The 17,293-nt window shown below is 34.7% G+C and overlaps 1 protein-coding gene across 1 annotated transcript in view; it reads left to right on the forward strand.

The window, feature by feature from the left end:
* LOC128983596 (protein tincar) overlaps window positions 1-17,293 on the forward strand; it is an 85,562-nt gene that overhangs the window by 40,695 nt on the left and 27,574 nt on the right. The window contains exon 4 of the mRNA XM_054402944.1: window positions 16,314-16,510. Coding sequence (XP_054258919.1) covers window positions 16,321-16,510 — 190 coding nt within the window. The 5' untranslated portion in view covers window positions 16,314-16,320. The remainder of the gene's footprint in view (window positions 1-16,313; window positions 16,511-17,293) is intronic.

A 17,293-nucleotide genomic window follows, 5' to 3' on the forward strand; every position in this document is an offset into this window, starting at 1 on the left:
CAGATTAAAGAGATGCATTTTAACTGAAATTAATTAACATATTAAGTTTTGTTGTTTATGTTTCTCAATAAAATATCCTGTTGTTACGTGTCCTAGAGCCTTTGCATAAGATGTATGTCTATAACTGCGTATTTCTGTAAAAGTTGACTCTTCAAAATGAAAAAAAAACTTAAAAGCCATGTTGTAAATATTGAGGATGGCCAGGATTTTAACACTTTGGCAATGTGAGATAGTTTGTTAAAATTTTCCTCGATATAATGAACGCAATCCAAAAGTGGCATTTTAATAATATTTGGGTTAAACTTGAGCGTCGTACCGCTTGGTCTTAGTGCTGAACTAGTACCATTTTGGCTTTAAAAGTACCTATTTAGATGAAGCAGACACGATATCCCTCCATGTTTGTTTACACAACATAGCTTGTCCGTAAACATTTTTTCAACATAGATGAGAAAGTTTTAAAGTCTTGTTAAGTTATTTTAAACTTTAGAATATTGTCGTAAAAAAATTTTTACTTATCTAAAACGATGTCGGTGTCAATTTAGTAACCTATACTATTGTCAAACGAGACAGTAAAGAGGCCATGCAAAGGCTATGTGATCACATTTGCAGTCAAGGAAACCGCATTGCCCCTGGGTGAACAATCCAATCTCCGGCCAGCCGCTGTACCTTGCTGTGACCTGTTGTACCTCAATCTCATCTAATACCCGGGCTGTATGTAATAAGTTGTCTGTCGAGGATAGGTACGGTATAGTCTAACAGATTTCATAATAGTACTTTATACAAAGGTAATACAGTCCTTGATTACTTTCAAAACGATTACATATGCAGTGTTGGGGTCTGCGGGAGTTTTTCTAATGTTGTTTATATGTGTATAAAATAACATGTTTACATGTATCATAATAGTTAACAGTCTCCGCCTTCTAAACCAACGGTCACTAAATTATTATTTATGGGAAACAAAAAATAAAGGTGTTATTTAAGACATAAGTAGTTGAATAACACTAATCCACTAGTTTATCCCTTAGTGAAGTTTTTAATACGTTTATAAAATAAATTAAGAATCTGGAAATAAAGTCATAAAAACTCCCCAGGCATGAAAATGTATATAAACAAGTGTTTCCAGATTAAAATATAGATTTTAAACTCAAATCGAGTTAAAGTTTTGATCCTTTATTTACCTCTGAAACTGACAAGACGAAGGTGGACATTTTACCCATAAATTAATGTTTGACTATATACGGTACACAAACCTCGCATGTAAGATAACGTAGTGAAGTATTGTACTAGCCGAGGGTGACACATGGCTCGATCCACCTCACTCCAGGCTAAGTCTAAGTCACTGATTAATGTGGGTTCAAGATTAATAGCCTCCCCTGACCCTGTTCTGCATTTGTATTAAAGTGATAACCATCAAAAACAGGGCAAGTAACCGTAGGGTGACATTTCCTACTGCCTACCAGTTAAATATGTCTTGACCTTTCTTCTTTTTAAAAGAGTATGTGGAATAGACCTACTACTGAATCATATATCACTGGTTTTGTTTTATCAAAGCTAGACTATAAAGTTTTGGGACTAGTTACTGTAATAAAATATTTATTATTGTGCCCAAAAATTTTATTGAATTAAACCCTAAAACAATTGGCAAGAACCTAAATTTCAAACATTGAAACGAAACTTGTAGTGTAATTTGTAGGAGCTAAACTTTTATAAATTGGTTTTTATACAAGTTTAGCTCCTACAAATTACACTACAAGTTTTTTTTTATAACTGAAAAGGGTTTTCAGTAGCTATACTTTTTGTTGTATATTTATTAGAAACATATTTAGGTAGTTTTATTACATTCTTTGTGAAAGGTTGAATTTAATACAAATAGAAACTAAATTAACATTATGAGCTGTTAAGGTTTTGAAATCCTCGTGCCAGTATCTACTAATCACACTCCGAAACTGAATGTTTATGAACTCAGAGGCACTGTATATTTTGAAATAAACTACCTATTGTAATTCCGGTCCTATATTTTCATACTGTATAAGTAGAGTATGTTTTCCACACACGATGTAGCACGACGTAGCCTGTACAGTGTAGAGTGATGTGCTGCTACACGGAGCGTTGGCAGAGCTGAAGTTGGGGAAAGGTAAATCTCGCAATATCATAGAGGCCCCCGAGCTGTTGTAACTAATACCTTGGATTAATTGTCTAAGTACATCTCCCCCTCCCCCCCATCATACAATCCCTCCCCTGCAAACGCGCCTACAGAGGACACGTGACGGACTCCAGTTGAGTTGTGATGGTTAAGTGTTTACCAAAACATGTACATTACATAATCATGTAGTATACGAATCATGTTCATGATGTGCTGTGCACATTGTTTTAACAGGGCGTTCCTCGATTATCAGTGAACGTTGGGTTTAAAACAAAAATGCAATGAATTAATTATTCCTATTTCTACCATGATGATTTTTAACTAAATTATATTCTTAAACAATTGGATTTTTCCTGTATTATGTTAGTAACTGTTGTACAGTATTTGTTATTGAAAAACATTTCTTGGAATACCTCTTCGTTTTCCACTTTAATATACTAGTTTCTTTTATTTCTGTTGTACATAAAAATATTAGTAATTCGTGTTATTTGTAGTTACAAAGTACTCTAATTACTTCGTTGATGGCAATGTTCAAACCTTAAAATACGATACGGTATTATTAGGTAGACGAAAGAAGAATACAAAAATTGCTGAGAGATCTCAGAACAAATTACTGTCAAAAGAATTAAATACGAATTTTCTACAATGCTCAAATCACAATATGAACGGTAGAGAAGAGTTTTAGGGCATTGTTCTATCAACAGAATTGAATAAGAGATTTGAATTAAATAATGTTGCTTGCGCGATCTCCTAATATGAACGTGTTTCAGTTTTCTTGACGGTGATTGCAAAGTGTTTTTTCGTATTACAAAACTTTTAATTTTCTTTGGTTTCAAAGGAACATTTGTTAGTAAATATTCTCAAAGTAGACTGTAATATTTTCCTGAGATAAACTAATCGCAATGTAAACGGAGGAGAGGTGTTCTACTGCCTCGCTCTAGATGCACAATCCCCCGAGAAGCTTATAACCCCTCGTTGCAGCCTTTACATATTTAACAGGCCAATCTAGAACAAAATAAACGGCATTTTGCTCTGTTTTACGCAAGTTTCTGCAGGTTTTATGTAAATTCATGTATAAAACAAGTCAATAATTTCCCTACAAAACTTTTTCTATACCAACAAAATTGTACAAAAGGTTATAAACAAATAAGAAAAACTTCCCCAGTTTCCCTACGTATCCATCTGCCTGTTTCATAAAATCCAGCCAGGACAGATGAGTAAGTGAGTGAAGTAAAACGTTAAACATGGCTCTTACTACATTTGCCTATCTACTGTAGATCAAATAAACATCTATAGCATAGCAACCTTACTGAGTCGATCAGGAACCGTGTTGACCGAACGTATAATTAATTGCATTATTTAACTTTTGTTGCACGTTTTCGTTTTACCCTATTTTTATTTGGGCCTCTTTATAGTTTTTCAAAAAAAAATAAACAGTATTTTAAAATTGTATACATTGTTACCTTGAGTGTCACATTTTCAGTACTACACTGTTTTAATATGAATTATTCGTATATCACCCCAAAAATACCTCCCACAATGTTTTGTAGTTACCTTAGGATCGTAACAATCAAGACAAGATCAAGTAATCCAACGTTACCTTACATTGAGTTACTAAGAGAGTGTATGTCGTATAAAGAAGATGCCCACTGGAATAGGTTTTCCCCACTGTATCTTGCCCTCCCTGTAAATAACACCTTACACTTCAATGAATTTCCCGACTACCCCTCCCCTCCTCTCCTCACCAACATCATCCCTCACTAAGACCTCTTCACTGCTGACGATGGTGGAATAAACACTGATTCCGGGATTAACGAAATTATTAATTAAGAGAGGAGCGTGTCTTCAACTCAGTTTAAATATCACTTGTCAAAGCATGGGTTGGAGAGGAGCAAACGTACACCTTGTAAGCGATAAGACTTTGAAACGCAAAGTTTGATATTTTGTAGGAAACCTTTGATATTTCTCTGTCATTTTTGGAATGATTGTAGGGTATTTCCATTACCTTCACATTATTATTCCTACCACATTTCATTTTGGAATTATCAATCCTCTCTTTCACAATTCACAATTCATAGGAGAAAATATTTACATTGCCTCCATTAATAATACTATACTTGTTTGCTGTTTTTGCAATGTTTCAACCTAAGAGAGCTTTGCTTTTATCTACTCGTACGTTAGAGTTTGTTTGTTTATCTTAAAATATTTTGTATTCGATTAATGGTAATTTATTTATGCTTCTTTGTTGTGTGTTTAATTCCTCATAAGCATACAGAAGCCCACTCATATACATAGTGACCAGTGCAATAGTGTGTTAGTGTGCTGTGTGAGGGAGGAACTACAGTACAGTCTAGTCCATCGACCCCTCTGTACAATCAATACCTCTGACCTTGAACACACCTGCTAATGTATTTCATTAGTTGTGTTTATAGTTGGAGGATAATGAAAATATCTGTCGGTTTTGTGATCTAGGATTATGTTTTTGGTGAAATCACTGTTAAGTGTTATCACAGTATCTTTTCCTATGAATAAAATATAAAAGGGTAACTTTTTTCCTACTTTCAATTTAACAGAACTGTGGCTTTGTAACGTAAAAATATGTTTCTGTAGTTTTATAATGTTTAATGTTTAATTTTAAAAATCCAAAGTTCAACCACTTAAATATACTACCAACAAAAATAACACCCCTTACATCGTGCTAAGGGTGGTAGTCTTAAGAGGTTGTTCAACCTCTTGTTGGTAAAAGTATTTTTCTAATCTGACCCCAAAAAATATAAAAAGCAATATATAACTAAAGTATTACGAAATAAGGCAGTGCTATTTTAATCAGACTACTTATAAAAAGGATTAGGAAGGATTTTTTTCTCTTAAGTAAGTAGGCTTTACAGACGAGACCAAAATATAAGCTATACATCGTCATAAGTTCCCCAACAACGCAATGAAATGCTACAATTACCCTGTGGTACAACATGTGTTACATTCCCTCTGTTTAGCTTTATATGTGGCTCGTACTGTACTCCCAGGCATGTCTCGTTGAAAAGCTGCATTGCGCATTTCTATTGCATTATCAAATATATTTAACCAGCGATAAACTATTGTCAGAAGGTTAAAACTGAGCTATGTGATTTCTTTATAAATTAATAGATTTAGAAAAATAGTTAATTGGTTAAATGTACCCAAAAATTTACTTTGTTATGATTACAGAATTGTTACATTAGGTGTTATAACAAGTATTTTCATTAATTATGCAATTTACATTTACTGATTTTAAAACAATAATACATTTATTTACTCATAAGAATTTGAAATTATGAGGTTTCAGCTTGATCAGGTTATCACGTCAGAACCATTGAAAGTAAGTTGATTGCTTTACTATAGGTATCAATACACTTACAAAATGTCTTAGATTTTATATCATTATAAAGTGTAGTAGTCTAGCAGATGTTCCTCACAGCAGACAGTAAGTACCTTAATCTCAACACAGCCTGGTGCCATTTGATCAAAAACATCATTTGCGCAATCATTGTATGATTTAATATATGATTAGATTTTAAATTGTAATTCGTTATATCGTGCTACTATCAATATGTATGGCTATCATACTATCTCTGAGAAGTCAAATAAAGACAAAGTTAATTAAAACCGGCTTAAACAAAAGAGCTTAATTAAATTGTATTCCATTCCTCAAAGGTAATTAAACCGTCGCCGCATCTGATATAATCAACTGTTCAACGTTATCGCAATTAAAACTTGTAATAAATTGATTAAAATCTGACGACTTTCAGAGCGACCACGCTGTGGTTCAGTAACAGATTTTATGTATTTTTTTACTGTATTATTATAGTCACGAAAGGTAGAGTGGACAACGAAAAATGTTTACATGACCATTCAATATAATCGAATACACTGAGCACGTAAATATTTTATCTAATTTAAGCAAAACGCTCAATTTGAACAATTCAGCAAACAACGCTCTTTTGTGTATTATTTCTGATGAAATAAATTACCTTAATAACCCTGTAAACAACATTTTCCAGCGGACTATTAATTCAGTAATTCAGTTGACAATCAGTATTGTTTTAGAGGGACGCTGCACATGTGTAGGCTCCCAGCCGTAATCCACTGTACAATGATAAACCATACGACAGTTACCCTCCGTGTGGACGAACTGTTTGTTATGTTATTGCTTTAAACTCATTTTTTATCAATATTAATCATTCGAAACAGCCGAATAAACATAAAGTTTGGTTTGTTGTTTCATAAATATACTATAATGTTTCTTTATTTGTTCCCCTAAGTCATCATGCTGCTGCTCTTTAGCACTGCATTTTAAACAGTGAAAATTTTTTTAAAGGATGATATTCAAAGGAGAAAGAATACAAATATATTTTGGTTCAAATAATGATTTAAACTACATAAAAAAACACTTTGTAAATCGAAGTCTGCCCATCATCACATGGAGGGACTGAAATACTTTGAAAGCATAGGCCAACTGTATACATAGACAAAAAAATTATAACTGGTTATTACTTTTAAGTTATAAACGGAAAGACAAATTATTACTTAGCACCAATAATACACTTAAATAATATATCTTTAACATGTCTATATATATTCGCAACTAATTCCTATTACAAAATAAAATTATGTGTTATTTTCATGAATTACAATAACCATTGCACTCTTAACTCCGATCGGTACATTTAGTACACCTTTTATTGTGAAAGATTTAATTGCATTTTTAATTAATGTTAACCCCATATTCCTTATTACAAATCTGAATTATGGTTTTAGTGTTAGTATTGGTTGAATTAATTAGTAGAGTCACCTGTTCGATCCTTAGAAAAGTCAAAAGCGTTTTAATGAATCAGAACTAGGCCTAACCTTCCCATATGATTGAGCTTTTAGTAAAAATTACATTTTCTAGGTAAACAGTTTGTCTTATTCAGTAAAAAAGCTACTCCTGTCTTAATTTACCTTTCATTCATCTTTGTGTTGAAATAGCCCTAACTGACAATTATAATTTTTTAACAAAGTCGTCCCTCAATTTTTTATTGACATTTATGTCAATATTACTTTGTGTAGTTTAGTTTAATACTCCTAAAACTGTCTATTGGTTCACATTGGCAGTTTAAATCTTAAGCATTCATTGCAACACATTAACACTCAGAGTTCAGAGAGTAAAGATAGTTTAAGTTTACAGTCATATGCTAGACTCATCATTGAGATCGCACAATATCTATGACACAGACCCTCAATGGTTTTATATTTACTAACGAATCTTGATACTGTATAATACTTGCTAAAGAACTATTAAAACATTTGTATTGTATGTCCACAACCTATTTCATCCATACTACATGATGGATCCTCTACAGTACAGCTTTGAAGGACACGACTTAGTCTAAGTAAGTAGGCTCCTGTCAACTCTCTTAACTTGACAGGATTTGATTGACTTTCCCCTTTCCACTTCCATCAGAGTTTTGTTAAAAGGTTTTATGGTATCGTAATCTGTTAGCAATTGATAATTGGTTCAATGGAGTCTATTGCCATTTTGACCTCATTTTAATTATGGTTTAATCTCAACGTATTTGATTAAAAAAGTTTCATGCGTTATTTATTAAAATCCAATTCCGTAATGTGATAAATAATGGATGATTCGATTTCAGAGACAGCTCGATCACGCAATAATATACAGTTGCAATGTTATAACTCTTCAAAGCTAATCAAACTCGCGTATGCAATCAAGTGTTGGCTGATGTTCGTCGAATTGTTTGATTTACATAGCACTGCCACCAGCTAATAATTGTTTAGTCCCAATAAAATAAAACTAAAACTAATTGTTTATCGATTTAGGTTTTATTTCTAAATAATACACGTAGGCCTACTTATTATAATCATGTCCTACTTTAGTTTAATTGGTTTAACCTAAAACTTATCTTGTAGTTTTATAAAATGTTATTTTAATTTCCATAAAACTGTTATAGAAAACTGTATCGAGGCTCAGTTATTGTTGTATTGTAGAGGTATATGATAATCGTACGGTTTATGGTATTGTGGAGTGTATAAGTATGGCGCGAGTGAGGGCGAGGCTCAGTTATTGTTGTATTGTAGAGGTATATGATAATCGTACGGTATATGGTATTGTGGAGTGTATAAGTATGGCGCGAGTGAGGGCGAGGCTCAGTTATTGTTGTATTGTAGAGGTATATGATAATCGTACGGTATATGGTATTGTGGAGTGTATAAGTATGGCGCGAGTGAGGGCGAGGTTCAGTTATTGTTGTATTGTAGAGGTATATGATAATCGTACGGTATATGGTATTGTGGAGTGTATAAGTATGGCGCGAGTGAGGGCGAGGTTCAGTTATTGTTGTATTGTAGAGGTATATGATAATCGTACGGTATATGGTATTGTGGAGTGTATAAGTATGGCGCGAGTGAGGGCGAGGCTCAGTTATTGTTGTATTGTAGAGGTATATGATAATCGTACGGTATATGGTATTGTGGAGTGTATAAGTATGGCGCGAGTGAGGGCGAGGTTCAGTTATTGTTGTATTGTAGAGGTATATGATAATCGTACGGTATATGGTATTGTGGAGTGTATAAGTATGGCACGAGTGAGGGCGAGGTTCAGTTATTGTTGTATTGTAGAGGTATATGATAATCGTACGGTATATGGTATTGTGGAGTGTATAAGTATGGCGCGAGTGAGGGCGAGGCTCAGTTATTGTTGTATTGTAGAGGTATATGTGAATCGTGCGGTATATGGTATTGTGGAGTGTATAAGTATGGCGCGAGTGAGGGCGAGGCTCAGTTATTGTTGTATTGTAGAGGTATATGATAATCGTACGGTATATGGTATTGTGGAGTGTATAAGTATGGCGCGAGTGAGGGCGAGGCTCAGTTATTGTTGTAAAGCCGCCATGTGGTCAGTTCCCACTCCGCGTATATCACCACAATAATCGTCTCTCTCACAAATAAATAGACCCTTTATGAAAGTTTAACGGGGAAATGTTTTTCTTCCCGTCTAAATTTATCTCCACTTTCGTTGAATCGTATAGAAATTCGTTTCTCTTTTGTCATGTTAAAAAACCTTACACACACTTTCACGTATTATTTGTTGTTTTAATAAGCCGATTTACAGTCTTGTAATATAATTTTTGTTTAATTTTCAACAAATCAAAATAATCGTAATGGCTTTAGTAACTTTAATAGTGAATTTTGTACTATTTTAAACCTGTTTCCAGTAGTTACATAATAATCTAAATTATATATGATCAAATATGTAGATTATTTGTTCCTACCTGAATCATTGCCAGATTTTCATGTTGTGTGATTTTAAAATATCAAAAATAAAAACCTTAATCAGTTTGTTCGGTAAATTTATCATTTTTACAATAACCTTTCATAATCACGTACATCATTTGCCTATATCACTCATATCACTTGTGAGTCTCAAGTCGCCCAGAGATTGCAATGATGATGAAGGCGTGACAATGCAAGGCGCGACTAACGGACCGTCACACAGCGTTACACGTCACGAGTTACGCGTTGCGTTATCTTCACATCCGGTCCCGAAATTTCGCACATCCGGCTTTTATCTGATGTCCCTCGTCCGGTCCTTTTAACCCTCTCGCAGAGATTCCTTCTGTCATTAGCCCCTACCTGATCCCAGATAAGGCTAATTTCATTTTGCAAGACTTCACAGCTAGAATAAACGCAAAGTGTTTATTATAAAGTTTTGTAAACTGGGATGTCGGTGTTTTAAGGCAAAATAAATCACATATGGTGGACTGAAATAGCAGTCAGTTCAGTTTCTTTGAAACATAACACTGTGATTTCAATTATGCACACAACTTATAGCTTTTAAGTTTTTTAACCATGGGTTTTGTTAGGGATTACTATGGGTTGTGGTGGTTAGTTAAATGAAATTACCTATACATGTTCTAGATCGTAAACAGAGGTTTTCTCTAACTTGTAATGCCATCTTTCAAGAATTATAGCTGTACGGCATTCACGATTATGAATGGATGTAGTTTAGGATTTAAAATCTAGTTTGATACCTCAATAATCTTACTCTGTGTTCATTTTTTTATAATAATGGATCTTTCAAAAGGAGATTGTGTTTTACAATTAATTTTTAGTTAACCCTTAAATACCCCATGTTTGCGTACACTCAAAGTAACGTAAAATTATATAATTTATTTATCTCAGTTATTTTTGTTCTCCAAATAATTAAAGTACAAACTGTATAAGTTTTTAGAAGTGAGAACTAACTTTTACAACATTGTTGTGATATTTTTATCAGGTTCAATAAATGTTCTACAGGCTCTAACTTGGACTCCTAGTCAGTGGCGTAGAACTAATGTCTTTAACTTTTATTGAAATTCCTGATGCCCAATCGAGTGAACTCTATAGGCCTACCTCGTTTGAGTGCATACTTTCTTAATTCCGTGTCTTAGCAGTTTGCACTAATTAAACTGAGGGAAGAGATAGAAAAAATGTACATAAAAAACCGACGAGTAAATTCATTAGTTGTATATTTTTTTCCTTATTCCTTTCGTTAAAAAATTCCAGACGAATCGCCAAATCAAACGGTGTTGAATCAGTGATCATTTTTTCTTCTTGCAAAACAATATTTTTCGTAAATTAAAATGTACCTTGTTTATTTGAGTGTTAATAATAACTGTTAATTATATTATATTATATAATAATAACTATGTGTGTTTACAAGTACATTTTTTACATAATGTAAAGATGTCAACTTTCATATTTTAGATTTTCCTGTTATTTTAATCGAATTGCATTTGTCACTAAGGCATTACAACTGTTATCTCCTAAACCTTAAGAACGCATTGAAGAAATAATTAAGTCTTCGTTATCTAATTCGACATTTGTGATATCACGTATTAAGTTGTTTTACCTTACTTCTCTTTGTATATGCTTAATATCAGTGCATTACATTGCAATGCAAAAAAGAAATAGAATGTTCTAAAGGTCATCTGTGTATAAAAACAGTTTCACTGAGCTTAAATTAAACCCCGATCACGAAAACCTCTACAGAGGTCAGATACTTGTTTTTAACTCTGCCGAATACTGTGGATTGGAATTGACACAGATAACTAAAACAGAACTCTTAAACATTCGATTTTACGTGATGCTTCTATTGCATTTCCCACTGCGCTGTTTCAATGTTTTCCCTACAACAGAGCCACTGTCTTGCTGCGCCTACATTACGTTAAAACACTGCCTGCATCACACCCCAGCACGTGTTTTGCGTTTAGCTTGTAGTATCTATATATTAATTTGAAACTGTTTTTCTTTGTCACAGCTATTTTGAGAGAACGGCTGGGCGTAGAAACTCGGTAGAGGTGTCTAAAGAAAGGTCCTGGTCTGTAGATGAGCCATCAAAAGAGAAACATGGAGAATTCCCTCGGGGCTCTGCCCCAGTGGCCTTTAAATTCCCATCCCATGTTATTCTTATGGAGGAAAACGAGGTTTTTGTCACAGCTAATTTGAGAGAACGGCTGGGCGTAGAAACTTGGTAGGGGTGTCTAAAGAAGGGTATTGGTCTGTAGGTGAGCCCTCAAAAGAGAAACGATGTAAATTTCCTTGGGGCTCTGCCCCAGAGGCCTTTAAAGTTCACTCTGCAATTTTGTTTACATTTTGACCATATGGATTATTTTACACTACTTTAAATGAACCAGCTGTTAATATTAAAATTGTATTCAAAGGTCTACTGAAACTGTCAAAATTAAATGTTTACATTATTATTTATGATTTTAAATGGATTCTCCACTGCATGGCAAGTTTTTTATAGTTTCAACAAAATGATGAATTTATGATACATTTGAAATGTTTTGTTCAAAAATCTATGCTTTATTGCTCTTAGAAAATTTTAAATTATGAAATAAGTGTGACTTTTAAATTTCAAAGGAACATATAACTATTCCTTATCGGGTTAGCTTATACATATTGTAAGGTTGGCACTTGCCTTTTTTTCCTATTTTCAATCACCATTTATTTTTAAATTCAAGAAAGAACACCTGAGATTCATTTATTGGTATGACAGTTTTTGATAATCGGGTTGAAAATTGTGTCATAGATGAGTACGTTGAGGATGAGAGCTGTGTTCAAGTTTTGGAATAGACTAACTACGGAGTCTATGGTTTTGGTAAAGTAGGTGAACTAATGTCAATTCAGGCATTAAAAAAAAATGTGTACACAGTTTTTACTTTGATGTACACATGTAGCTAGGTTGAACAACGCATCTAAACCTCACTACATACAAAACATTCGAAAACACAACAGTGTCATCACATCTCATCGCATTTGCATAATTTCTTACCAATGCTGGACTAGGTTATGGATTTGGTTCCGCAAATGTTCAAGATTTGTGATAAAATTTCCTACAATTATGGTTCATTCCAATCCACGAAATACATGCACAGCTTTATGTGATCTATATGGCCAAGGCAAAACTACCCCATAAGTTAATGAATTATCAAGTAAGAACAGGATGATTAAATACATGGGTCGATGTGGCAAGAGAAGGATTTAAAATTGCTGAGATCGAAGTAAGAATGTTACTGCTTTCTGGAGAATCAGATATTTTTATCAAAAAAAAGATGAAGATTTACTCATAAATCCGGATACAATCTGAATGATTTTCCTAAAACAGATGGAATTAGTGGTTAGTAATAAATATTGACTCTTTCCGTAACATGATAGACTAACGAACTCATTCTCCCATATAGTGAAAGTGGCTTTGGTATGAAACAAACTCATGAACAAACAATTATAAGACTCCTAAAAAACCTTTTGGGCAACCTAAAGCCGATAAAAAGAAAGGTAGGAAATATTGTGTTAAACGAATTCATCAATCACGTTTTTTAGGGAACACAATCGTCATACTTATTATTGCTTATCCTCCCTTCATATAACTAAGATTTTAATGACTTCACTCTATCCAACGCAGTTAGCTAAATTTACATAAAACCTCAAGATTAACCGTCGATTTCGACGGGGTTCCACTAGTACAGTATTATTCCATAAATTAATTCACCAATGTAATAGTTAAACGTAATGCTTCAATATAATAGTATATTGTATAATATAATAGTTAATTATATTAGTTAATCTAAGATTGTAACGTGTTTGCAATGTTTTCTTAAGCGGGATTTTCATAGGGAAACGGGAATACCATGCTCGGGATTTAAACGGGATACAGGATAAAACAAAATGTTTTGCTCTAACCTCTATTTTTTGTACTTATTTTTAGGCACAAACTGACCTCAATCGGATTTTTATATATTTATTTTACAATTTGTTATTTGCATCCGTACTTAGTTTTCGTCTACAATCTGTTATGCAATTTATAACGATTTTAAAGGTATTTACTGATGCAATACCAATATATGTACAGTATAACCCAAGTCCACTAGTTAAAAAATCTGTCCGTGGTGGCGTAGTGTAGTCTACCGATTCAATTTTGTTCATTTGTTTTATAAATTTGCAAAAAATTTTTAATTTAATTTTGTGAATACATAATGTGTTAATCTTGAGTTTTACCCTTTACTTTTAAATATTGGAGTTAACAATATAATTCTATCAATTAAAACCGCATTGTTGAATGATACACTCCCAGAATGTAGTTTTTGTAATTGGATAGTCGATGTGATGTATCAATGTTAAAGTGTACAATGACTTCTCATTTGAATTGAGCTTAGTTGAATTTTTGACGTATTTGATAATTCACATCAGCACACCACACTGGGTGTCTGGCTCAACAACGCGCTGCAATTTGGGAATGGAAAGTCTAGGAAACTAGTGATATGACATACAGTATTTATAACTTAATATAGATTTTGTTTTGATAAAAATCATATAAAATATTACATTAAACTGTTATCACATTCAAACGTAATTAATAATACAACATATTTTATAACTGTAACACACATAATCCCGGTATACTTTAACTATGTTACATACCTGTGATTTGTAATTACTCTTAGTAATTATCTTCTCAACTAAATACACCACACTTTTCTATCTTAACATAAACCATTGCATTACATTCCATTGTCTAATTTTCACAAACATGATAGTTGCTTGAATAACCTTTCATTCCAAGATCGTTAAGTCAATCTCCTGCTCAAAAATTTTAAGTAATTCGCAATTTTCACGAGGAAAGTGTTATAAAATCCAATCAAGGTGTTGATACAGCTCTTTTCTGCTCCTTTCACGCCTTTAACGGCAAAAACACCGTCGCGATAAAAGGGGTGATTGCTCAAAGTGGCGGCTTAAACGCGGAAAGTTGCAGAGGGAGGTGGGGTGGCGCGTGGAGACAGTTCACCCCCCTGATGATGTTAAAATAACACTTTTAAACCCTATAAAACCCATAAAAACAATTAATCAGTAAATCATTGCAATAGATAACTGATGCAGAATCCGGAGTCTGGCATTTACCGACCCGACTGGCACCTGGTTAATGACATTTCCTACTCTCAAAACTACAATTGTTATTAAGTGACCAACATTTATCCTTTGAGTTTTAAGGGATTCCCTGCCACATTCTTCTCAAAATAAGTAGATGTTCCTCGGTCTTCCCTAACCATAAATGTATATATTTAGTAGAAAATGTTCTCTGTCAAATAACACAAATGTCCAGTCGCAGTCAACAGTTTAAGACACACAGTTACTGTTAGTTAATACAGATTATAATCATTGAAGGTGTCAGTCATGCTGACCTAACATTCTTCAAGGGTATCAACTCGAGCATTTCGAATAAGGAAATCTGCAGTCTGAGACCTTGTAAAGGCGAGTGAAATAAGGTCCCAAATATGGGATGTTATATAAACCTCGTAGAAATAACAATTTATTTTTTCTAATTGAAAAATTTTGAACACCACGAAATTCCCCACCCTCTTCATTTAAAAATTATTCGTAAGCCAAAATTGGTCCATTTATGATAAAATAAAAACAGAAATTTCGATATCGATGGACAATTTATAATACTATTTAGGTACAAAATATTTCCTCGGTTTCTACATAAAAGATTTTTCATGTGAGAGGTGGATATTGCCCCAACCCTGTAATGCACTCTGGCGATAGCAGCCGTCGATTCGTCATACAGACAGCTTGATCATCCATCATACCTACTGTGACTGTGTAGGGAAATGCACTCCTTCCTCCATCTAGCCATCATCACGTCATCAACCAGCTGTTAATCCATCACGTCACAGCTGCAATAACTATAACTGTGCAGCTACTTTCAACTATAACATGATTTCTTATTTATTGTAAGCCTACTAAATGGATTAGTGGAATAAAGAATATTTTCTCGCTCCAGTATGAGTTCGGTCCAGAATGTAATTTCCCAACAAACAAACTTCGAAACTTCACTGGACAACCAAGGCTTGCGGGGAATTAAATAAAGATCCTCTTTAAACAGTTTTCCGTGTAGTGATGTAAAATAATATATTTCGTAAAATATTTGTATACCGGGTAATCCAACTTGAGTTATAAATGACCATGTAAAAAGAACAAAATTGTTGGTTAGTTTTTTAGGCTAAGTAGTGTAATTTTCTTTTCTTATGGTGGAGGTTTTAATCTAGATTTTATTAATATATTTTATGACAAAAATTAATAATTGTTATCGAGGATTGTACACGGCTTTTGTTTTATTACATGTATAAAATTTGGTCAGACTTAAAGATAGTCTTCAATGCATATTTCTAATATATTAAAGTTTCCAAGTTTTTGAACAGTCACAATTTTATATTTTTCCCCATTTGTTTTTCCACCAGGATTGTCCCCGTCTGCAGCGTCACTCTCGGCAAGTCTTGACACAGTATTCCCTTTACAGTTACACAGCAACAACAAGCGACAGGTGGTACTGTACAGTGATTGTGGCGACACACGGCAGGTGCTGCCACGCGCCTGTGTGTGTGTGAGAGAGAGAGAGAGAGGAGGCACGAGGCACCGAGGCCCCGGGCTAGGCAGATGTCCTGCGGAATCTCGGATAGCACCTGCCGTGCACCTGGCCCCTTTCCCAAAATCTCAGCCTCCTGGTCGTCTCCTCAGTCGTCAGTCGCGTTCCTTGGTGCTATGGTGACGGTATGGCGTCCTTGGTCAGTGCGGTGATCGGACTGTCGTGTTCTAGGCCCAGGATGAACGGCTCGCTAGTGACTGAGACTGCCCCCGCTAAGCCTACTGTGGTGCCGCCGAGGCCCCCGCCGCCCCCCGCCAAGGGTGCCTGTTGTCGTGCTCACCTCAATACTCTATGGAGCGTCTGGTACGGGGTGTCCGCCGTCGGTCTACAAGCGTACATAGCCTTCCAGTCAGCACTCAGATTCCTTGGTAAGTTTTACATTAGGCCTATATCCACTGTAAACATATGTACAATATATCCATAAGTGAGGTTAGCATTATTTAAATCTTGAGCTGGCACATTGCTGTTATTCCTTCCACTACCAGTGATGTGTCTTATTGGTCCGATTGCCATTGGTTGGCATATTTACACCTCTTATCAGTAAGCGGCCTAGGCCCTGGCGAGAGCGGGACGCACCCACCCAATCACCTATACGGGCGGGCGTTAATTGCGCCAAATGACCTGAGTCAGGTATTCGGGTATTCCTTAATTGCGCCAACTACCCCAGGGAGCCACCCGATAACTTACGTTCATTATCTGCAAGTGGCGGCCCTATTTGACTGTATAATTGAGTAGGTTAGGTTAGGTTCAGTTAGGTTAGGTTAGGTTGCGTTACAATAGGTTAGTATGACACTTAAACAAGGGAATTCCTTCTGTGAGCAGCTCACCCCTCTGGCTTGGGCTTGGCGCAACTAAGGAACTGTTTGGCGCAAGTAATGCACGAACCATCATACACACATCATTTCATTACACAGCATAGTTTGTCACTGTACACTGTACTTAGACTTTTCAACATTGAATTAATATCAACACGAGTAATTGATTTATATTTTATTTAATAATGTATGCATTGGTTACAAAAAAAATTTGGTTGGCAAAAAATCTAGCTATATTGCCGGTTTTAAAACTGTTCACCTCTCCATCGGTTAGTGACATCACAGACTAATGGTCTACTGTTTGTGGTGGCATACACTAAGTACATGCTACAAGAA

This window comes from Macrosteles quadrilineatus, unplaced genomic scaffold (assembly GCF_028750875.1).
Source record: "Macrosteles quadrilineatus isolate MER2022 unplaced genomic scaffold, UCM_ALF_1.0 Scaffold_1__1_contigs__length_201487025, whole genome shotgun sequence".
In the NCBI taxonomy this organism is placed as follows: Eukaryota; Metazoa; Arthropoda; class Insecta; order Hemiptera; family Cicadellidae; genus Macrosteles; species Macrosteles quadrilineatus.